Here is a 22,967-nt window from a genome sequence, read left to right as displayed (position 1 = left end):
TAATCTGCAGAGACTCATTGTAAATAGACTCTATAGACTGTTAGCTGTAATCTGTAGAGATTCATTGTAAATAGATTCTGTAGACTGTTAGCTGTAATCTGCAGAGACTCATTGTAAATAGATTCTGTAGACTGTTAGCTGTAATCTGCAGAGACTCATTGTAAATAGACTCTGTAGACTGTTAGCTGTAATCTGTAGAGATTCATTGTAAATATACTCTGTAGACTGTTAGCTGTAATCTGCAGAGACTCATTGTAAATAGACTCTGCAGACTGTTAGCTGTAATCTGCAGAGACTCATTGTAAATATACTCTGTAGACTGTTAGCTGTAATCTGCAGAGACTCATTGTAAATATACTCTGTAGACTGTTAGCTGTAATCTGCAGAGACTCATTGTAAATAGACTCTGCAGACTATTTTGTCCAGTGCCCTTTGCAAATTGACCTTGCTTTCTCGGTACACAGATTTTAATTGCAGCAAATCAGATTGTTTCCTGCTGCAAGATCTACCCCACCTCCAGCTCATTGGCCGGGACAGTCATGCCAATAGACACCCTGCGCATCGATAGCCCCCGGGGTGCTCCTGACATTGGGGGCGCATCCACGCCAGAACGCACTGAGCGGATCGAGAGAAGTAACAACACAACGGCATCATCATTTTCAAACAAAGACTTTGCAAGAAGAATGTGGATAGAAGGTTTCACTTGCATTCACTGAGTGAGGGAATCAGCCTAGGCCGACAGCAGGGTAAGATTTTCAGGAAACGCTGCCTTAGTGCTTTTGTGCTGTGACGAGGCTGGTTGCCTGAAAGTCATCAAAAAAAAATAACAAGAAAATTAACCAAAAACTAAAGGAAAAAATAAAATTACCCACCACTCCCAATTCTCTTTCAGAAAAGCAGAAATTTCAAACTTTTTGTGATATTTGCTGAGTTGAATATTGGACGAGACATGTCCACTGGCTCTCAAACCCCCTGGGATTTATTTTTGGGGCAGAAGCAGATACCAGGACTAATCATGCAGATGGTGCATTGTTTCCTTTTCTTGTTGGCACCAGTGGATGTGACATTGCTCATTTTCATTGCAGTTCTGGAGGACGTTCAGGATGTTTAGCTGCTAACCCACGATGTCCCCTTTAAGATCACTGCTCTGATTGGGCAAATTCAGCAAGAGGGTGTGAATCATTTTGGCCAATAGGAATCTGGTGGGAAATTTCTGACTGCAGATAAATTGACTAGGTTTTCTTTCCCTTGGCTCATAATTGTTTTACCTCCGGGTCTGGTGCCCAGGACTGGATATTAACCCAGAGGTGGACACGTTCTCCCCGTGTCTGCGTGGGTTTCCTCTGGGTGCTCCGGTTTCCTCCCACAGTCCAAAGATGTGCAGGTTAGGTGGATCGTCTGTGGTCAATTGCCCCTTAGTGCCCAAAAAAAAAGGTTGGGTGGGGTTACTGGGTTACGGAGATGGGGTGGCGGTGTGGGCTTGGGTGGCACGCTGCTTCCAAGGGCTGGCGCAGACTCGATGGGCCAAGTGGCCTCCTTCTGCACTGTAAATTCGATTTTAAAATTCTATGAAAGTGGGGTTGGGGTGGGATTGGGAGGGGTTGGGGTGTTCTGCGGAGGGGGTGGGTGGGGGGGGGGGGTTGGAAGGGTCGGGGGGATTGGAAGGGTTAGGGGGGTATTGAAGGTGTCTGGGGTGGGTTGGAAGGGTCGTGGGGAGATTGTAAGGACGGGGGGGGGCGAAATTCTCCCCTCCCCGGCAGGGGCAGGGGGGTCCCGGCGTAGCAGAGTGGCGCCAACCACTCCGGCGTCGGGCCTCCTCAAAGGTGCGGAATTCTCTACACCTTTAGGGGCTAGGCTCGCGCCGGAGTGGCTCCCGCTCTGCCGACTGGCGGCAAATCTGTCGGCAACGGCCTTTGCCGCTATGCCGATCGGCGTCGGGGCTGGCCGAAAGTCCTTTGCCGGTCGGCATGAGTCTGTGCATGCACCGTAGCGCCAGCGGCCGCTGACGTCACCACCAGCCCATGTGCGGTGGAGGGGGTCTCTTCTGCCTCCGCCATGGTGGAGGCCGTGGCGGCAGCGGAAGAAAAAGAGTGCCCCCACGGCACTGGCCCGCCCGCCGATCGGTGGGCCCCGATCGCGGGCCAGGCCACCGTGAGGGCACCCACCCGGGGTCCGATCGCCCTGTGCCCCTCCCCCCCAGGACCACGGGGGCCCGCTCGCGCCGCCAATCCTGCTGGCACAGAGGTGGTGTAAACCACGTCGGCGGGAGAGGCCGGACAGCGGCGGGACTTCGGCCCATCGCGGGCCGGAGAATCGCCGTGGGGGACACGCCGATTGGCGGGGCGTGATTCCCGCTCCCGCTGATTCCCGGGTGGCGGAGAATTCCGGCCACGGCGGGGGCGGGGTTTACGCCGGCCCCGGGCGATTCCCCGACCCTGCGGGGGGTCGGAGAATTCCGTCCGGGGAGTTTGGAATGTTTGTGGGTGGCTTAGGAAAGGTTGGGAGAGATTACAAGGGTCGGAGTGAATGAAAGTGTCAGGGGAATTGGAAAGGTCGGGGTGGATTGGAAGGGTTGGGGGGAGATTGAAAGGGAGGTGGGATTGATTCAGGTTAAGGGGGATTGCAATAGTCAGGGAGGGGATTGGAAGGTTTGAGGAGGATTCAAGGGGTTGGAGCGGTGGGATTGGAAGAATCAGTGGTGGCTTTGGAAGGTTCATGGAGATTGGAAGGGTCATGGGAAAATTGGACAGTACTGGGTAGATTGCGAGGGTCGAGATTACAATGGTCAGAGGGATCAATAGTGTTGGGGGCGGGATTAGAAGGGCCGGGGTCGATTTTAAGTGTCGGTGTGGGAGATTGGACGGGTCGGGGAGATTTGAAAGGGTCAGGGGGAAATAGGAAGGTCAGGACTGAAAGTTTCAGGGGGGGTTTGAAGGGTCGGGGAGAATTGAAAAGGTCGGTGGAGGGTTGGAAGGTCGGGGGGTATTGGAAGGGCCTTGGGGGATTCGAATGGCTGGGGGGATTGGAAGGGCCTTGGGGGATTCGAATGGCTGGGGGGATTGGAAGGGTCTTGGGGGATTCGAATGGCTGGGGGATTGGAAGGGTCTTGGGGGATTCGAATGGCTGGGGGGATTGGAAGGGTCTTGGGGGATTCGAATGGCTGGGGGGATTGGAAGGGTTGATGGGAGGTTGGAAGAGTCGGTGGGGCTTTGAAAGGTTGGAGGAGATTGGAAAGGTTGGGGTGGTTTTGGAACGGTCGGGGCAGAGTGGTAGGATTGGAAGTTAGTAATACAAAAGTTTGGATGTTTGGGGGAAGTGCCTAAGATTGATGGTGGGATTAGTAAAGGTTGCTAAGGGGGTTATTATGGGTTGGTGGGAGCAGTTTGGAAGGTTTAGTGTAATTGGAAGGGTTTACAGTGGAATAGTTTGGAAGGAGAACAAAACTGTTGGGTTGGGTGAAATACCTGGATTCAGATAAGTGGAAGTTACCTCCAGAAGTCCTTGTCTCCATTTAGCTGCCAGGTTTACCCAGGCCTTGGATTGGGCAGGTTGAAAGTTGGTTTTGATATTTTTTACAACACACTCAACCCAAACCCACTAATTAACAGCGATGAAAGTCATTCCCAGAATCTGGTGGACCTGGAAAGGGGTCTTTTATTTCTAAATAAGAGTCTTAATCAGGCCAGGTAGGTGTCTTCTTCCTTTGCCCACCTCCTCTGGATGGACAAAAGAGAGAGTGATTCTTTCCCGAAATTGGAGTAGTTATTTGCTGGGTTTGGAAGGTGCTGACGAAGGAGCCTTGGTGAGTTGCTTCAGTGAATGTCACACACGGCTGCTGGTGGATGGTGGAGGGAGTGAATGTTTAAGATGGTGGATGGGGTGTCAATGAAGTGGGCTGCTTTGTCCTGGATGGTGTCGATTATTTTCAGTGTTATTGGAGCTGTTGTCCAATAACACTGAACATAGAACATACAGTGCAGAAGGAGGCCATTCGGCCCATCGAGTCTGCACCGACCCACTTAAGCCCTCGCTTCCACCCTATCTCTGTAACCCAATAACCCCTCCTAATCTTTTTTGGACACTAAGGGCAATTTATCATGTCCAATCCACCTAACCTACACATCTTTGGACTGTGGGAGGAAACTGGAGCACCCGGAGGAAACCCACGCAGACACGGGGAGAACGTGCAGACTCCGCACAGACACTGACCCAGCGGGGAATCGAACCTGGGACCCTGGTGCTGTCAAGCAACAGTGCTAACCACTGTGTCTCCGTGCTGCCCAAGTTCGGGGGGCAGGCTTTGAGGAGTCAGGGGGTGAGTTACTTATCTCAGGATTCCCAGCTTCTGACCCGCTCGTTGTTGCCAAAGTATTTCCCTGGTGGCTCAACTCCAGAGGACACGAGGAGGCCATCACACAGTGGGGGGCAGGGGAGGGGATTTCACATGTCAGAACCAGCTCAGCAATGACCAGAATTTCTCAACTTGCCCTGGTGGAACTCACAAGCTGTGGCTCTGGAACCTGAACTATGGCTCAGCGAAGCTGCTCACTGGTAGTCTGCTGGCCGATCGGGGGCCGCCCTGTTCACCTTTGCAGTTTTGGGGAAAAGGAAGGAACATCTTTGTCGTGAGGTGTGATACAATTCTTACCCACCAAACACAAATACCCAAGAGCAATTGAAAGCCAGTGGACTCAGACATCCAATAATGAAAGGAAAACTCAACACAACTTGTCTTTAAAGCAGTAATTCCCCGTGATCTTTCATTTGTTTCATTTCATGAACTCATTCAGATTCTTCGCTGTAACACTCCCTCCTTCCTCAGGGTGTTGACTCCTTGCTGGGGTAGGTCCCTGGTTGGGGGGAGTGGGTGTGTATGTGTGTGTGTTGCGGGGGGATAGGGTGGGAACGGAAGGGCATGGTCACTGTCCTCCCCAAACTCAATCACGTGGCCATTCTTTACTTGTCAGTCTGGATGGTGAGTGTAGGTTGGGCTGTTCAACAGCACAGGGCATCACAGTCTTGCTGGCTCCAGTTGTGTTGCGATGAAGTTGCAATGTATCTTTTATTATTTTTCTGATCAAATCATGACCCTAAAACTGTCCACAATCACCCCTTCCAGGCAGCTGGGTCTATTGGCCTTTTCATAGTCCATAATGTCACCACTCTGTGACCATCCACTCTTTATAAATGTGACCAGTTGTGTATTGGAATCACTGCACAAAACAGGATCGAGATCTCACTGCTCTTACAGTTCACAATAACCAGGGGCAATTTGGACCAAGGCCCTAACTCCCAACATGGAAATGTATGAATGATAAAAGACCATTCAATCCTTCCAGCTGGTTTGGCCATTCGTGAACATCAGGGCCGATCTGTTTCCTGTTCCACTTGCCGACTCATTAATAACCTTAATTTACATCGATCAATCATCTCACTTTGGAAATATGCACTTGCCTGTGACCTTCACAGCACTATGGAGGACAAAGTTCCACTTTTCTTCTATTCTGTGCATGGAGAGTGAACTTTCCTCTGTATCTAACCCCGTGCTGTACCTGTCCTGGGAGTGTTTGAAGGGGACAGTGTAGAGGGGGCTTTACTCTGTATCTAACCCCGTGCTGTACCTGTCCTGGGAGTGTTTGATGGGGACAGTGTAGAGGGAGCTTTACTCTGTATCTAACCCCGTGCTGTACCTGTCCTGGGAGTGTTTGATGGGGACAGTGTAGAGGGAGCTTTACTCTGTATCTGACCCCGTGCTGTACCTGTCCTGGGAGTGAGGGAATCACTAACAGACCGGCTTCTCTCAGTGAGTGACAGGTTCTAACTGAAAAGGCAACAGCACTCCAGTCAGATACCAACAGTCAATATTTGTTTCGGCAATTCACTTTAAGTTTGATCAGTGACCTGTCAGTCCAGCCTATCCCAAAGGGCAGCTGTTTCGCAACAGCTCCCTCGTATCAGCCGTGTGGCAATGGGTGGTGGTGAGCAACCTGTGCTGACTGTCGAGTAAGGAACGTCCGGCAAGGATTCAGACCCTATATCAAAGCAGCCTTGAGTATTTAATGCCCAGCATCCCTCCCCGGCAATCTTTTAGGTTTGACTGAACATGTCCAAATTTATAAGAAAAAACTATTTACAACGCTGAAATCTGTGGAGAGGGGAAATGAAACAAAGAATATTTTTAATGATGGGTCGTGGTGTTGTGGAACCAACATGTTTAAAGGCAGGAGGGGGGATCGATCATTTGGGGTCCGAGAGGGTGAACAGGGAGGCCGGTTAGTTAAGCTCGATGGTCAGCATGTTGATCAGAGTAACAACAAGAGCAACAGGATTCAAACCCTCCTGCAGCTGAGCTTGACCCACGGGCCCTGGCTCCTCACCCCACCCGAGTAAAAACCCAACACACTTTGCCATAGTTCGGCAAGTCATCGCCAAGGAAGCTGTCTTCAGGCAGAGAGATCAAGAAGGGGGGTGAATTGAAGCAGGCAGGGGAGGGGAGGGTTCAATGCTGAGCAACGAGAGATTGTGACAGAGGAAATGCAGCATATTATTGGTACCTTTATTGGTTATAAGCTGCTGGTTTAGCACACTGGGCTAAATCGCTGGCTTTTAAAGTAGACCAAGGCAGGCCAGCAGCACGGTTCAATTCCCGTACCAGCCGCCCCGAACAGGCGCCGGAATGTGGCGACTAGGGGCTTTTCACAGTAACTTCATTGAAGCCTACTGGTGACAATAAGCGATTTTAATTTTTTAATTTTCATAATTTATTCAAATGCCAAGTCAATCTCACGATTGTCTTCTATAAATACAGGAGGGAGTCTGGAATAATCGCAGTGACGGGGAATGGTCAACTCTCAAACCTGCACACAAGCAGAAAGAATTTCACCCACTTCCACTTATTCAGGTGCCTGCAGCTCGTGGGCGCCTCTTAGAGGTTGTCCGTGGTACTGCAGTGACGGGCCACTCACTCAGCTTGGAGCGACAGAGCTGGCGGGGGAATGGAGTGGGTGATAATTGAGTTAAAAAATCAATGCATCACAAATTAGCAGCGTTAGTGCAAAGATGCACAACTGGGGGGGGGCAACAACTGATTGAAGGCCAGCTCAGAGAATGAGTACCCACAGGGAATTGCAGAACCACAATCAATCGGCCAATGGGGAGTGATAGAGAGAGGCTATCAAAGACATGCAGCACTCAGCAAACAGGAACTTTAATGACAAGTTGTGATTGTTTTCCATCTTTTTCAATCTCCACAATGTTTCCCTTTAATACAGAAATCCCCCCGTTAATCCCGACAAAACAAATACTGTGTTGAAAACCATTAGCAACATGCAGGGAGGGAAGTTTGAGACAGCGAGGAAGCACAAAGCTGAAAAATGAGGTGGGGGTGGAGTGGGGTGGGGGAGCCTTTTGGAATCAGACGAGACCCTGGCTCTCACACTTCGTCCCAGTGAGAAAATCCAGGTCAGAATGGCGGTTGCCAACTCTGGTTGGGAACATTCCTGGAGATTTTGCGACGTGATCGCCCACCCTCCAACTACCCCACCACCCCCCTCGCCAACTCTCACCCCATTGTTCGGCCGACACGTCCATCATTGCAACCCCCTGCCTTCCCCGGCCAATGAGAGGGTGAGATCTCGTCCATTGACTGGTTCTTGACCTGACTTGGTGTTGGGACGAGGCTGTTGAATCTCGCGCGATGTCTCTCACGGGATTCACCACGCTCCGAAACGTTTTGCGAGTTTCAACCGGACTTGGCGAGATTTTGTGGTCTGGGTCTCGCCTTTGCTGGGTGCCCGGGTGGCACTGCCAGGCTGACAGGACACTGCCAAGATACAAGAGTGGCAGTACCAGGGCCCCCAGGTACCAGACTGGCACTGCCAAGGTCCAGGGCCTGACATGCCTTTGAAAGGGAGGATGGGGGAGGGAATCATGAAGTGTGGTGGAGGGGGCGAAGGGCTGGTATGAAGGGGCCTCATAAAGGTTGGGGGGGGGTGAAGGGTGGAGGTCTTGAAAGGGGGGGTACCTGAAAGGGGGGTTGGGGAGGCCTGAAAAGGGGGCTCTCAGTGACCCCATAGCGGGGTGCCCTCAGTTGGGGGGGGGGGGGGGGGGGGGACACTCCCGAAGGCCCAAAAAATGACTTAGGGCTCAATCTAACGGAAATTAGAGTCCCATGTCGAGCATGTTTAGCCGGGTTTCTCCTGGTGCTCACATTGACGAAACTGCCCGCTATCTAACAGGACTCTGTGTTATTTCGGTGTCTCAGTGGGCTATGCCCCACCAAGGCTGCTCCTAGACTCATTTCCAGATCTCGAGACTCCCCAAGGCCCCCCACTCCCCAATCCACCTATAAGTGGGTCATTGAGAACCCCCCGTCCCCCCCCGTCCCCCTCCCCACATCCCACCTAATGAGGGCAGGGAACCCCCTGAGCCCGATCCCCAGCACCTTAACACTACCAGCCTGGCACCCAGCACTGCACCCGCCAGGCTGGCAGTGCCACCCGGGCACCCTGGCAATGTCGAGGTGGCACCCGGGTGGCATTGCCAAGGTGCCAACCACCCTGCCCAAAGCCCTGCGACCCTCCCCCCCCCCCCACCCGAGTGAGGATCGCTGCTCCCTTTAATATGCAAATCTCCCAAATATGGATCCCGCCCACAAGATCCCATTAGGTCTCACAAGACGCGGCGAGTCGGGTAAATCCCGCGCAGGGCCTCTCGCGAGATTTACCCGGCTGGGTCGCGCCCCCAAGTCTGGCGCGGCACAGCCGTTAGACCGCGCCCTAAATGTGGGTGAATACCGGTGTGGGTCTCACCCAGAACGGCAGGTGGGGGGGGGGGAGGAAAACCCCACCAAACTCACCCAAAATGGCCCTTAAATGTTTTGGCTGAAATCCGCCCAAAGCAAAATCTGATTGAGCCAAATCAGTAATGAGGCCTGTGTGACAGGCTGCAGTCGGGCTCGCTCCTGCATTCTGCGTGGCAAGTTGCTTGGCAATTTCCCAAAATTTGAGCTCCAGAACTTTAATTCACTAATTAACAAAAACTCTTTTCCATTTAGATCACTGATGAAATTGGCAGTGATTTAATAAACTTAAATTAAGCTGCCACTTCAGCTCGATTACGAGTTCCTACCATGGCTTTAATTAATATTTCCCTGCAAGTCTAATTTTAAAACTAACATGAGAGAGATAAACCCCCCCCCAAAAAAAGATCCTTTCACTCCTGCTGTCTGCTCCTCTTCTCTCACGAGTCTCTGTCCCACATGCACGTGACCACACACCTCCACCTCAGCCCCAAATGTTTGCTCTTCGCCTGTGATTCCGAGAGGCGAAGAGGTCGTGAGCTGTTTGACTATCGGGGGCATCGCCTGATCCCATCTGTGCGTTCCCAGGATTGAAATCTCGCCTTCCTCCTTTCCCTTAGCACTCGGATTCCCGAGAGCCAGCTTGTACTAGCTAAGATCACCAGCTGGGATGGGAGGGGGGTCCTTAAAGTGATCTCCAACATGTCAGGATTGTCCAGGAATTAAAATTTATTCTTCTCAGACACAGATCTGAGCAAAAAAAAAAGACCTCAGGGGAATAATCATTAAAAAATGCACTTGTAAAAACATTTTCCTCGAAGATTTTATTTTTTAGTTACTAAAATATTGGAGATTTTGTGGGGAAACAGCATTTGTTGGACAGTCTGCTTGCTTTCCAATTGGCTGTCGTAAGTCGGGATGTGATGAAGATGGACCAATGAAAGGAGAGTGATGGGGTAAGTGGGGGGAGGGGGAATGTTTCCCGGTCATGTGATGAAACCTCCAGGAATATGTCCAACCAGAGTTGGCAATCCATGTGCCACCATGTCTAATCGAGTGGCTGGTGTCTCCGCTGTCTCAAAGCTCTCGCGCTTGGCATGCAGGTGGGATCGCTTCAAACCAAATACAGCTCACAACACACGCCTTGCCCAACCTGCCAGTCAAGAAGCAAGAGGTGTTTATCCAGAAGGCACACTGTGACAGCAGACGGCGAGACAGAAGCAGACCCACTGGCTCCAACCAGAATCCAGTTGGACTGAACGCAACACAGAGGGGAAAGACAAAATAAAAGGAGGACGACAGACAGCTTGGATTGAGATCGGGATGTGAAACCACAAGAGACAACGTCAGATGGTTTTTGCCATTATCATAGGATAGAATCGTTTGTTGCTGAGGAGGCCATTCGGCCCATTGTTCATGTGCTGGTTCTTTGAGAGAGCCATCCAATCAGTACCACTTCCCCTACCCTTCCCCCCCCCCCCCTCGTAGCCCCCCCCAATTTCTTTCCCCTTCCAGTATTTGTCCGACTGAATCTGCTTCCACCGCCCTTTCAGGCAACACTTCCAGATCACAACATCGCTGTGTTAAAACAAAAACCTCCCGTGATTATCGTGCTCATAGCCTTTTGGCAGTTCTCTTGTGTGCCTGCCACATGGATGGCACGGTAGCACAGTGCTTAGCACTGTTGTTTCACAGCGCCAGGGACCCGGGTTTGATTCCTGGCTCGGGTCACTGCCTGCGCAGAGTCTGCACCTTCTCCCCGTGTCTGCGTGGGTTTCCACCGGGTGCTCAAGTCCTGAAAGACATGCTGTTCGGTGAATTGGACATTCTGAATTCTCCCTCTATGTCCCCGAACAGGCGCCGGAATGTGGCGACTAGGGGCTTTCCACAGTAACTTCATTGCAGTGTTAATTAAGCCTACTCGTGACAATAATAAAGATTATTATTACTATTTCGAATCTGTACTCTTCCAGTATTAACCTGGTTTGCTGTTAGTTCCCTCTGTGCTTTGTTCCCAAAGCACCAGACAACACTGCGAACATCCTCTCTCGAAGATGCCAAATCTCATGGAGGTAGCTTCCACAGACACCGACCATTCTCCAAAGGCTGTTCAACCAGGTGAGCCTCACGCTAAGAGGCCAATCTTGTTTTCAGTGGACATCCAAGTACCGGACATTTCCTGGCAGGAACCATCGGATGCTACAGACAGACATAGAGATCTGCAGCACAGAAAAGGCCCATTGGCCCATCGCAACTGCGCCAGTCAAAGACAACCGGTTTACTATTCTAACCCCAAACAGGTAGTGGGAGTGAAAGCTGGCCTTCCCTTCCTAGTGGGGCAATTGTGTCTGTCCACCCGCTGGAGCCCCTCCCCACCAGCCCCACAATTCCACCCCCATACCCTCCCCTTCACTGTCTGGGGTCAGCTCCCTCAGCATGGGCTGGGTGCTGAAACTGTGACCCTCGGTCAGTATGGGTCAGGGGTCAGTGTGTGCTACTTCGAACAATGGCTTGCGGCCTGGAAGTAGACATCATCACAGGGTGCTGGATTGTCGATCAGCAGGGATTGAGAGAGATCGGCAATGAGACAGTCGGCAAAACGGAGAAGGGGAAAAGGGCCACAGGAAAACAGAACAAAATAGAGACAACGAAAGGAGCAGAGGCAGGGAACTGAAACAAATAAAACATCGAGAGGGAGAGAGAGAAAGATGGAACGAAGGAGAAGCCCAGAAAAGGGAGATAGTCAGAGAGAAAGAACGAGGGAGGCAAGGAGAGAGGAATAAAGAAACAGAGAGTTAGCAAGAAAGTGGCGGGAAGTAAAACAGGTTCTCAGTTTACCGCTGCAAAGATCGGGAATCTTGATTGGGCGGAGAATGGATCATCGCCCGGGAAATGGGTTTAGTGTCGGGCGCCAGACCCATTGCCATTCTCTGTTCCTCCGCTGCCAGTCACAGCACATTACCCACCCAGTGCCGACGGGAACTTGCAAAAAAGTGATTTTTAATAAATTTGAAGCTGTTTAACGGGCTGGAGATGCTCTGATGTCTCAGCAGTATAATCGCCGGGTGGGCTTGGCCAAGCTGAATCACCAGTTCAGTTGTTGGTCCTGATTGCATGGCCCAGATACACAGCTCCACCCAGGAAGAAGCAGGGGGTGAGCAAAGTACACACGCACCGTACCACTGGGACCCTCCCTGGCACATTAGCCACACTCACTGCCTCACTAGCGACTCGATTAGCCAACCATCTCCTCAGGATCACTCGGCGTCCCCAGGCTTTGCCCGGCTGCCGAGCCCCATTGTTACCATCCTGCAGCCGGCCAGGAAACTGACCAGATCCCTGTCACAACCTCTGTGTGAAGCCCAAGCTCCACATCACACTGCAGCTGAGCTCCCAGCAAAGGCCCACATCCCTCGGTTACCCCCACCTGCAGGACGTGCCTGTCCGCAAACCAGTCTCTCAGCGTGGGGCTGCCCGGTGTATCAGAGTGGGGCTGTGTGCCCGGTGTATCAGCGTGGGGCTGCCCGGTGTATCAGCGTGGGGCTGCCCGGTGTATCAGCGTGGGGCTGTGTGCCTGGTGTATCAGCGTGGGGCTGTGTGCCCGGTGTATCAGCGTGGGGCTGTGTGCCCGGTGTATCAGCGTGGGGCTGTGTGCCCGGTGTATCAGCGTGGGGCTGCCCGGTGTATCAGCGTGGGGCTGGGTGCCCGGTGTATCAGCGTGGGGCTGTGTGCCCGGTGTATCAGCGTGGGGCTGCCCGGTGTATCAGCATGGGGCTGTGTGCCCGGTGTATCAGCGTGGGGCTGTGTGCCCGGTGTATCAGCGTGGGGCTGTGTGCCCGGTGTATCAGCGTGGGGCTGTGTGCCCGGTGTATCAGCGTGGGGCTGTGTGCCTGGTGTATCAGCGTGGGGCTGCCCGGTGTATCAGCGTGGGGCTGCCCGGTGTATCAGCGTGGGGCTGTGTGCCCGGTGTATCAGCGTGGGGCTGCCCGGTGTATCAGCGTGGGGCTGTGTGCCCGGTGTATCAGCGTGGGGCTGCCCGGTGTATCAGCGTGGGGCTGTGTGCCCGGTGTATCAGCGTGGGGCTGCCCGGTGTATCAGCGTGGGGCTGTGTGCCCGGTGTATCAGCGTGGGGCTGCCCGGTGTATCAGCGTGGGGCTGTGTGCCCGGTGTATCAGCGTGGGACTGTGTGCCCGGTGTATCAGCGTGGGGCTGCCCGGTGTATCAGCGTGGGGCTGCCCGGTGTATCAGCGTGGGGCTGCCCGGTGTATCAGCGTGGGGCTGCCCGGTGTATCAGCGTGGGGCTGCCCGGTGTATCAGCGTGGGGCTGCCCGGTGTATCAGCGTGGGGCTGCCCGGTGTATCAGCGTGGGGCTGTGTGCCCGGTGTATCAGCGTGGGGCTGCCCGGTGTATCAGCGTGGGGCTGTGTGCCCGGTGTATCAGCGTGGGGCTGCCCGGTGTATCAGCGTGGGGCTGCCCGGTGTATCAGCGTGGGGCTGTGTGCCCGGTGTATCAGCGTGGGGCTGCCCGGTGTATCAGCGTGGGGCTGCCCGGTGTATCAGCGTGGGGCTGTGTGCCCGGTATATCAGCGTGGGGCTGTGTGCCCGGTGTATCAGCGTGGGGCTGTGTGCCCGGTGTATCAGCGTGGGGCTGCCCGGTGTATCAGCGTGGGCTGTGTGCCCGGTGTATCAGCGTGGGGCTGTGTGCCCGGTGTATCAGCGTGGGGCTGTGTGCCCGGTGTATCAGCGTGGGGCTGCCCGGTGTATCAGCGTGGGGCTGCCCGGTGTATCAGCGTGGGGCTGTGTACCCGGTGTATCAGCGTGGGGCTGTGTGCCCGGTGTATCAGCGTGGGGCTGCCCGGTGTATCAGCGTGGGGCTGTGTGCCCGGTGTATCAGCGTGGGGCTGCCCGGTGTATCAGCGTGGGGCTGCCCGGTGTATCAGCGTGGGGCTGCCCGGTGTATCAGCGTGGGGCTGCCCGGTGTATCAGCGTGGGGCTGTGTGCCCGGTGTATCAGCGTGGGGCTGTGTGCCCGGTGTATCAGCGTGGGGCTGCCCGGTGTATCAGCGTGGGGCTGTGTGCCCGGTGTATCAGCGTGGGGCTGCCCGGTGTATCAGCGTGGGGCTGTGTGCCCGGTGTATCAGCGTGGGGCTGCCCGGTGTATCAGCGTGGGGCTGTGTGCCCGGTGTATCAGCGTGGGGCTGTGTGCCCGGTGTATCAGCGTGGGGCTGCCCGGTGTATCAGCGTGGGGCTGTGTGCCCGGTGTATCAGCGTGGGGCTGTGTGCCCGGTGTATCAGCGTGGGGCTGTGTGCCCGGTGTATCAGCGTGGGGCTGCCCGGTGTATCAGCGTGGGGCTGTGTGCCCGGTGTATCAGCGTGGGGCCGTGTGCCCGGTGTATCAGCGTGGGGCTGCCCGGTGTATCAGCGTGGGGCTGCCCGGTGTATCAGCGTGGGGCTGTGTGCCCGGTGTATCAGCGTGGGGCCGCCCGGTGTATCAGCGTGGGGCTGTGTGCCCGGTGTATCAGCGTGGGGCTGTGTGCCCGGTGTATCAGCGTGGGGCTGCCCGGTGTATCAGCGTGGGGCTGTGTGCCCGGTGTATCAGCGTGGGGCTGCCCGGTGTATCAGCGTGGGGCTGTGTGCCCGGTGTATCAGCGTGGGGCTGCCCGGTGTATCAGCGTGGGGCTATGTGCCCGGTGTATCAGCGTGGGGCTGTGTGCCCGGTGTATCAGCGTGGGGCTGTGTGCCCGGTGTATCAGCGTGGGGCTGTGTGCCCGGTGTATCAGCGTGGGGCTGTGTGCCCGGTGTATCAGCGTGGGGCTGTGTGCCCGGTGTATCAGCGTGGGGCTGCCCGGTGTATCAGCGTGGGGCTGCCCGGTGTATCAGCGTGGGGCTGTGTGCCCGGTGTATCAGCGTGGGGCTGTGTACCCGGTGTATCAGCGTGGGGCTGCCCGGTGTATCAGCGTGGGGCTGTGTGCCCGGTGTATCAGCGTGGGGCTGCCCGGTGTATCAGCGTGGGGCTGCCCGGTGTATCAGCGTGGGGCTGCCCGGTGTATCAGCGTGGGGCTGTGTACCCGGTGTATCAGCGTGGGGCTGCCCGGTGTATCAGCGTGGGGCTGTGTGCCCGGTGTATCAGCGTGGGGCTGCCCGGGGTATCAGCGTGGGGCTGCCCGGTGTATCAGCGTGGGGCTGCCCGGTGTATCAGCGTGGGGCTGCCCGGGGTATCAGCGTGGGGCTGCCCGGTGTATCAGCGTGGGGCTGTGTGCCCGGTGTATCAGCGTGGGGCTGTGTGCCCGGTGTATCAGCGTGGGGCTGTGTGCCCGGTGTATCACGTGGGGCTGTGTGCCCGGTGTATCAGCGTGGGGCTGCCCGGTGTATCAGCGTGGGGCTGTGTGCCCGGTGTATCAGCGTGGGGCTGCCCGGTGTATCAGCGTGGGGCTGTGTGCCCGGTGTATCAGCGTGGGGCTGGGTGCCCGGTGTATCAGCGTGGGGCTGTGTGCCCGGTGTATCAGCGTGGGGCTGTGTGCCCGGTGTATCAGTGTGGGGCTGCCCGGTGTATCAGCGTGGGGCTGCCCGGTGTATCAGCGTGGGGCTGTGTGCCCGGTGTATCAGCGTGGGGCTGTGTGCCCGGTGTATCAGCGTGGGGCTGTGTGCCCGGTGTATCAGCGTGGGGCTGCCCGGTGTATCAGCGTGGGGCTGTGTGCCCGGTGTATCAGCGTGGGGCTGTGTGCCCGGTGTATCAGCGTGGGGCTGTGTGCCCGGTGTATCAGCGTGGGGCTGCCCGGTGTATCAGCGTGGGGCTGCCCGGTGTATCAGCGTGGGGCTGCCCGGTGTATCAGCGTGGGGCTGCCCGGTGTATCAGCGTGGGGCTGTGTGCCCGGTGTATCAGCGTGGGGCTGTGTGCCTGGTGTATCAGCGTGGGGCTGTGTGCCCGGTGTATCAGCGTGGGGCTGTGTGCCCGGTGTATCAGCGTGGGGATGCCCGGTGTATCAGCGTGGGGCTGTGTGCCCGGTGTATCAGCGTGGGGCTGCCCGGTGTATCAGCGTGGGGCTGTGTGCCCGGTGTATCAGCGTGGGGCTGTGTGCCCGGTGTATCAGCGTGGGGCTGTGTGCCCGGTGTATCAGCGTGGGGCTGTGTGCCCGGTGTATCAGCGTGGGGCCGTGTGCCTGGTGTATCAGCGTGGGGCTGTGTGCCCGGTGTATCAGCGTGGGGCTGTGTGCCCGGTGTATCAGCGTGGGGCCGTGTGCCTGGTGTATCAGCGTGGGGCTGTGTGCCCGGTGTATCAGCGTGGGGCTGTGTGCCCGGTGTATCAGCGTGGGGCTGTGTGCCCGGTGTATCAGCGTGGGGCTGTGTGCCCGGTATATCAGCGTGGGGCTGTGTGCCCGGTGTATCAGCGTGGGGCTGCCCGGTGTATCAGCGTGGGGCTGTGTGCCCGGTGTATCAGCGTGGGGCTGCCCGGTGTATCAGCGTGGGGCTCTGTGCCCGGTGTATCAGCGTGGGGCTGCCCGGTGTATCAGCGTGGGGCTGCCCGGTGTATCAGCGTGGGGCTGTGTGCCCGGTGTATCAGCGTGGGGCTGTGTGCCCGGTGTATCAGCGTGGGGCTGTGTGCCCGGTGTATCAGCGTGGGGCTGCCCGGTGTATCAGCGTGGGGCTGTGTGCCCGGTGTATCAGCGTGGGGCTGCCCGGTGTATCAGCGTGGGGCTGTGTGCCCGGTGTATCAGCGTGGGGCTGGGTGCCCGGTGTATCAGCGTGGGGCTGTGTGCCCGGTGTATCAGCGTGGGGCTGTGTGCCCGGTGTATCAGTGTGGGGCTGCCCGGTGTATCAGCGTGGGGCTGCCCGGTGTATCAGCGTGGGGCTGTGTGCCCGGTGTATCAGCGTGGGGCTGTGTGCCCGGTGTATCAGCGTGGGGCTGTGTGCCCGGTGTATCAGCGTGGGGCTGCCCGGTGTATCAGCGTGGGGCTGTGTGCCCGGTGTATCAGCGTGGGGCTGTGTGCCCGGTGTATCAGCGTGGGGCTGTGTGCCCGGTGTATCAGCGTGGGGCTGCCCGGTGTATCAGCGTGGGGCTGCCCGGTGTATCAGCGTGGGGCTGCCCGGTGTATCAGCGTGGGGCTGCCCGGTGTATCAGCGTGGGGCTGTGTGCCCGGTGTATCAGCGTGGGGCTGTGTGCCTGGTGTATCAGCGTGGGGCTGTGTGCCCGGTGTATCAGCGTGGGGCTGTGTGCCCGGTGTATCAGCGTGGGGCTGCCCGGTGTATCAGCGTGGGGCTGTGTGCCCGGTGTATCAGCGTGGGGCTGCCCGGTGTATCAGCGTGGGGCTGTGTGCCCGGTGTATCAGCGTGGGGCTGTGTGCCCGGTGTATCAGCGTGGGGCTGTGTGCCCGGTGTATCAGCGTGGGGCTGTGTGCCCGGTGTATCAGCGTGGGGCCGTGTGCCTGGTGTATCAGCGTGGGGCTGTGTGCCCGGTGTATCAGCGTGGGGCTGTGTGCCCGGTGTATCAGCGTGGGGCCGTGTGCCTGGTGTATCAGCGTGGGGCTGTGTGCCCGGTGTATCAGCGTGGGGCTGTGTGCCCGGTGTATCAGCGTGGGGCTGTGTGCCCGGTGTATCAGCGTGGGGCTGCCCGGTGTATCAGCGTGGGGCTGTGTGCCCGGTGTATCAGCGTGGGGCTGTGTGCCCGGTGTATCAGCGTGGGGCTGTGTGCCCGGTGTATCAGCGTGGGGCTGTGTGCCCGGTGTATCAGCGTGGGGCTGCCCGGTGTATCAGCGTGGGTCTGCCCGGTGTATCAGCGTGGGGCTGCCCGGTGTATCAGCGTGGGGCTGTGTGCCCGGTGTATCAGCGTGGGGCTGTGTACCCGGTGTATCAGCGTGGGGCTGTGTGCCCGGTGTATCAGCGTGGGGCTGTGTGCCCGGTGTATCAGCGTGGGGCTGCCCGGTGTATCAGCGTGGGGCTGTGTGCCCGGTGTATCAGCGTGGGGCTGCCCGGTGTATCAGCGTGGGGCTGCCCGGTGTATCAGCGTGGGGCTGCCCGGTGTATCAGCGTGGGGCTGTGTGCCCGGTGTATCAGCGTGGGGCTGTGTGCCCGGTGTATCAGCGTGGGGCTGCCCGGTGTATCAGCGTGGGGCTGTGTACCCGGTGTATCAGCGTGGGGCTGCCCGGTGTATCAGCGTGGGGCTGTGTGCCCGGTGTATCAGCGTGGGGCTGTGTGCCCGGTGTATCAGCGTGGGGCTGCCCGGTGTATCAGCGTGGGGCTGCCCGGTGTATCAGCGTGGGGCTGCCCGGTGTATCAGCGTGGGGCTGTGTGCCCGGTTGTATCAGCGTGGGGGTGGGTGCCCGGTGTATCAGCGTGGGGCTGTGTGCCCGGTGTATCAGCGTGGGGCTGTGTGCCCGGTGTATCAGTGTGGGGCTTGCCCGGTGTATCAGCGTGGGGCTGCCCGGTGTATCAGCGTGGGGCTGTGTGCCCGGTGTATCAGCGTGGGGCTGTGTGCCCGGTGTATCAGCGTGGGGCTGTGTGCCCGGTGTATCAGCGTGGGGCTGCCCGGTGTATCAGCGTGGGGCTGTGTGCCCGGTGTATCAGCGTGGGGCTGTGTGCCCGGTGTATCAGCGTGGGGCTGTGTGCCCGGTGTATCAGCGTGGGGGCTGGCCCGGTGTATCAGCGTGGGCTGTGTGCCCGGTGTATCAGCGTGGGGCTGCCCGGTGTATCAGGTGGGGCTGTGTGCCCGGTGTATCAGCGTGGGGCTGGCCCGGTGTATCAGCGTGGGCTGTGCACGGTGTATCAGCGTGGGGCTGTGTGCCCGGTGTATCAGCGTAGGGTTTATCGTTGGGTCTGTGGTACCCGTTGTATCAGCGGGGGCTGTGTGGCCCGGTTTCATGTTGGGGCTGCCTGTGTTCAGCTGTGGGGCTGCCCTGTGTCCAGCGTGGGCTGTGTGCCCGGTGTATCAGCGATGGCTGTGTGCCCGGTGTATCAGCGTGGGCTGTGTAAACCGTGTATCACGTGGGGCTGTGGCCGGTGTATCTCGTGGGGAGTGTGCCCGGTGTATCAGCGTGGGGCTGCCCGGTGTATCAGCTGTGGCTGGTGCCCGGTGTATAATCGTGTGGCTGTGTGCCGGTGTTATCGCGGGGGCTGCCCGGTGTATGCAGCGTGGGGCTGCCCGGTGTATCAGCGCGGGGCTGTGTGCCCGTGGTATCGGCGTGGGCTGCCCGGTGTATCAGCGTGGGGCTGTGTGCCCGGTGTATCAGCGTGGGGCTGCCCGGTGTATCAGCGTGGGGCTGCCCGTGTATCAGCGTGGGGCTGCCCGGTGTATCTGCGTGGGGCCGCGTGCCCGGTGTATCAGCGTGGGGCTGTGTGCCCGGTGTATCAGCGTGGGGCTGTGTGCCCGGTGTATCAGCATGGGGCTGTCTGCCCGGTGTATCTGCGTGGGGCTGCCCGGTGTATCAGCGTGGGGCTGGGTGCCCGGTGTATCAGCGTGGGGCTGTGTGCCCGGTGTATCAGCGTGGGGCTGCCCGGTGTATCAGCGTGGGGCTGTGTGCCCAGGTGTATCAGCGTGGGGCTGTGTGCCCGGTGTATCAGCGTGGGGCTGTGTGCCCGGTGTATCAGCGTGGGGCTGTGTGCCCGGTGTATCAGCGTGGGGCTGCCCGGTGTATCAGCGTGGGGCTGTGTGCCCGGTGTATCAGCGTGGGGCTGCCCGGTGTATCAGCGTGGGGCTGTGTGCCCGGTGTATCAGCGTGGGGCTGCCCGGTGTATCAGCGTGGGGCTGTGTGCCCGGTGTATCAGCGTGGGGCTGCCCGGTGTATCAGCGTGGGGCTGTGTGCCCGGTGTATCAGCGTGGGGCTGTGTGCCCGGTGTATCAGCGTGGGGCTGCCCGGTGTATCAGCGTGGGGCTGCCCGGTGTATCAGCGTGGGGCTGTGTGCCCGGTGTATCAGCGTGGGGCTGCCCGGTGTATCAGCGTGGGGCTGCCCGGTGTATCAGCGTGGGGCTGTGTGCCCGGTGTATCAGCGTGGGGCTGTGTGCCCGGTGTATCAGCGTGGGGCTGTGTGCCCGGTGTATCAGCGTGGGGCTGTGTGCCCGGTGTATCAGCGTGGGGCTGCCCGGTGTATCAGCGTGGGGCTGTGTGCCCGGTGTATCAGCGTGGGGCTGCCCGGTGTATCAGCGTGGGGCTGTGTGCCCGGTGTATCAGCGTGGGGCTGCCCGGTGTATCAGCGTGGGGCTGTGTGCCCGGTGTATCAGCGTGGGGCTGTGTGCCCGGTGTATCAGCGTGGGGCTGCCCGGTGTATCAGCGTGGGGCTGCCCGGTGTATCAGCGTGGGGCTGTGTGCCCGGTGTATCAGCGTGGGGCTGTGTGCCCGGTGTATCAGCGTGGGGCTGTGTGCCCGGTGTATCAGCGTGGGGCTGTGTGCTCGGTGTATCAGCGTGGGGCTGTGTGCCCGGTGTATCAGCGTGGGGCTGTGTGCCCGGTGTATCAGCGTGGGGCTGTGTGCTCGGTGTATCAGCGTGGGGCTGTGTGCCCGGTGTATCAGCGTGGGGCTGCCCGGTGTATCAGCGTGGGGCTGTGTGCCCGGTGTATCAGCGTGGGGCTGTGTGCACGGTGTATCAGCGTGGGGCTGTGTACCCGGTGTATCAGCGTGGGGCTGTGTGCCCGGTGTATCAGCGTGGGGCTGCCCGGTGTATCAGCGTGGGGCTGCCCGGTGTATCAGCGTGGGGCTGTGTGCCCGGTGTATCAGCGTGGGGCTGCCCCGTGTATCAGCGTGGGGCTGCCCGGTGTATCAGCGTGGGGCTGTGTGCCCGGTGTATCAGCGTGGGGCTGCCCGGTGTATCAGCGTGGGGCTGTGTGCCCGGTGTATCAGCGTGGGGCTGTGTGCCCGGTGTATCAGCGTGGGGCTGTGTGCCCGGTGTATCAGCGTGGGGCTGCCCGGTGTATCAGCGTGGGGCTGTGTGCCCGGTGTATCAGCGTGGGGCTGTGTGCCCGGTGTATCAGCGTGGGGCTGTGTGCCCGGTGTATCAGCGTGGGGCTGCCCGGTGTATCAGCGTGGGGCTGTGGGCCCGGTGTATCAGCGTGGGGCTGTGTGCCCGGTGTATCAGCTTGGGGCTGCCCGGTGTATCAGCGTGGGGCTGTGTACCCGGTGTATCAGCGTGGGGCTGTGTGCCCGGTGTATCAGCGTGGGGCTGTGTGCCCGGTGTATCAGCGTGGGGCTGTGTGCCCGGTGTATCAGCGTGGGGCTGTGTGCCCGGTGTATCAGCGTGGGGCTGTGTGCCCGGTGTATCAGCGTGGGGCTGTGTGCCCGGTGTATCAGCGTGGGGCTGTGTGCCCGGTGTATCAGCGTGGGGCTGTATGCCCGGTGTATCAGCGTGGGGCCGCCCGGTGTATCAGCGTGGGGCCGCCCGGTGTATCAGCGTGGGGCTGTGTGCCCGGTGTATCAGCGTGGGGCTGCCCGGTGTATCAGCGTGGGGCTGTGTGCCCGGTGTATCAGCGTGGGGCTGTGTGCCCGGTGTATCAGCGTGGGGCTGTGTGCCCGGTGTATCAGCGTGGGGCTGTGTGCCCGGTCAGTCTGAGTGTCTCCACCAACCCAGCAGCCACCCGCCTGGCGGGATGGCACAAGGGTCACCCAATGTGGACACCCTCAATAGACCTCACAGGGAGGGACAGAACAGGGGCCACAGTGCCCATCGCTAACATCTGTTGTGGCAGCCAGCGATTGCCCAGTTGGCAGGGACGGGCAGTGAGGACAGAGACTCCCCACCCCAAGGGCTGGGTGTCAATCACTGATGAGGACAGGGAGGCAGTTTGGACGACATGATGCCAAAGGGCCCAGGGGAGGATGGTGAAGGGGTGTGCCAGATGTTGAGCGTGGCACAGCCAGGGTGACCATGTGGTCTGGTGGCTTTGGATGGTCAAGCGAATGTTCACCTTGATGTTCGCTATCTACCCGGCCGCTCCTGCTGCCGTCGGGATGCACGGGTCAGGGCCACCCCGGGGAAGACCCTGCAAAACAGGATCCTTCTCTAGGATAGCAGGGGGCCGCTGGTGAGGCTGAAGTACCGATCAGGCCGAGGGGGAGCTGCAAAGACGGCACCCCATCAGGTAACGTTTGTGCTGTTGCTGCATGTCCTTCGAGGAGCTGCCGGACTGCGTGTGCTGCCCCCAGCTCCGGCTCTCCAAGGGCACAGTGCGCCAACAGTGCCAGGGTTAGGAGGAGGATATCTGCTCCCAGTGGCAGTCCAGTTGACAATGGCCCTAAACTTCGATGCCTCTGGCTCGCTCCAGGGCTCGAGCGGGGAAGTGTATGGGATCTGACAAATGTCCACTCGCAGGTGCAGCCGAGATGGGGTGGATGCCCGATTCACCTGGGCATCTATCTACATCCACTTCAACTTGGACCAGGTCCACCGAGATGCCTGGATGCATTTGGTGCCATTGTTGGAATGCCCCATGTCCAGGTGGTTATTGATGGCACGGATATGACCCTCAGAGCACCAGCTCGATAGAGGGCGCCCTTCATTACAGCACCTCCCCTGCGGAAGACACCGGCATGGCCCCCATCACTGCCTCCTCATTCGGGGGGGGCTCTCTGGCCCCCGGGCTACTCCATGGGATGGAGGTGAGGCCGGAGTAAGCTCTGGAGGCGCCATTATCACCTGGTACTGCCAGTCCTGAAAGCCTGCCCTTGTCTGAATCATGATGTTGGTGCCCTCAGCCATGGCACACTGAGAAGGGGACATGTCCTGCAGTGAGTGAGCCATGTCCCTCACTCCCTCAGTCATGTCCCTCATTGCCTCGGTCAAGTCCCTCTGCGACTGGCCAAGATCAGTCAGCACCCAGTCAATGCTTTCAATGCCCTCAGCCTTTGTGGGCCATGCTCTGGAGCAGTGCAGCAATGTCCATGCATACTCAGGACATGTCTGCCTGTGACTGGGCGCTCCTGTCCTCTTTCAGCCATGGACAGCACAGTGTGCCCCAAGCCTTGGACGTCCTGTCACATTGCTTTGACGTCTTGCCCCAGGTCTTGCACCACGGATGCCACCTTCTCAGTGTTGCCCTGGGTTCCACGCATTGTCGACACCATCTTTTGTGCCTGAAGGCAGCTGGACTACTCCAGCTGGAGGTGCAGGTACTGGATCATTTCTGACACCCCTCCTGGAGATTCTGGCTCTGCCTCTGCACCCGTGATGGGATCACCTTTCCAGAAG

At 58.4% G+C, this 22,967-nt stretch overlaps 1 protein-coding gene across 3 annotated transcripts in view; it reads right to left on the bottom strand.

The window, feature by feature from the left end:
• The window catches only part of LOC119979571 (Kv channel-interacting protein 2-like), a 413,692-nt gene that overhangs the window by 32,832 nt on the left and 357,893 nt on the right, over positions 1-22,967 (bottom strand). The window contains exon 2 of one of the 3 annotated variants that reach the window (XM_038822001.1): positions 708-803. The exons of the other annotated variants lie outside the window; for them this stretch is intronic. Within the exon in view, the coding sequence (XP_038677929.1) occupies positions 708-803 (96 nt within the window). The remainder of the gene's footprint in view (positions 1-707; positions 804-22,967) is intronic. 3 annotated transcript variants of the gene reach the window in all.

The sequence above is a fragment of the Scyliorhinus canicula genome, chromosome 16, assembly GCF_902713615.1.
Source record: "Scyliorhinus canicula chromosome 16, sScyCan1.1, whole genome shotgun sequence".
Taxonomy (NCBI): Eukaryota; Metazoa; Chordata; class Chondrichthyes; order Carcharhiniformes; family Scyliorhinidae; genus Scyliorhinus; species Scyliorhinus canicula.
Note: the sequence above shows the minus strand (reverse complement) of the source record. Positions and strands in the feature narration are given on the sequence as shown.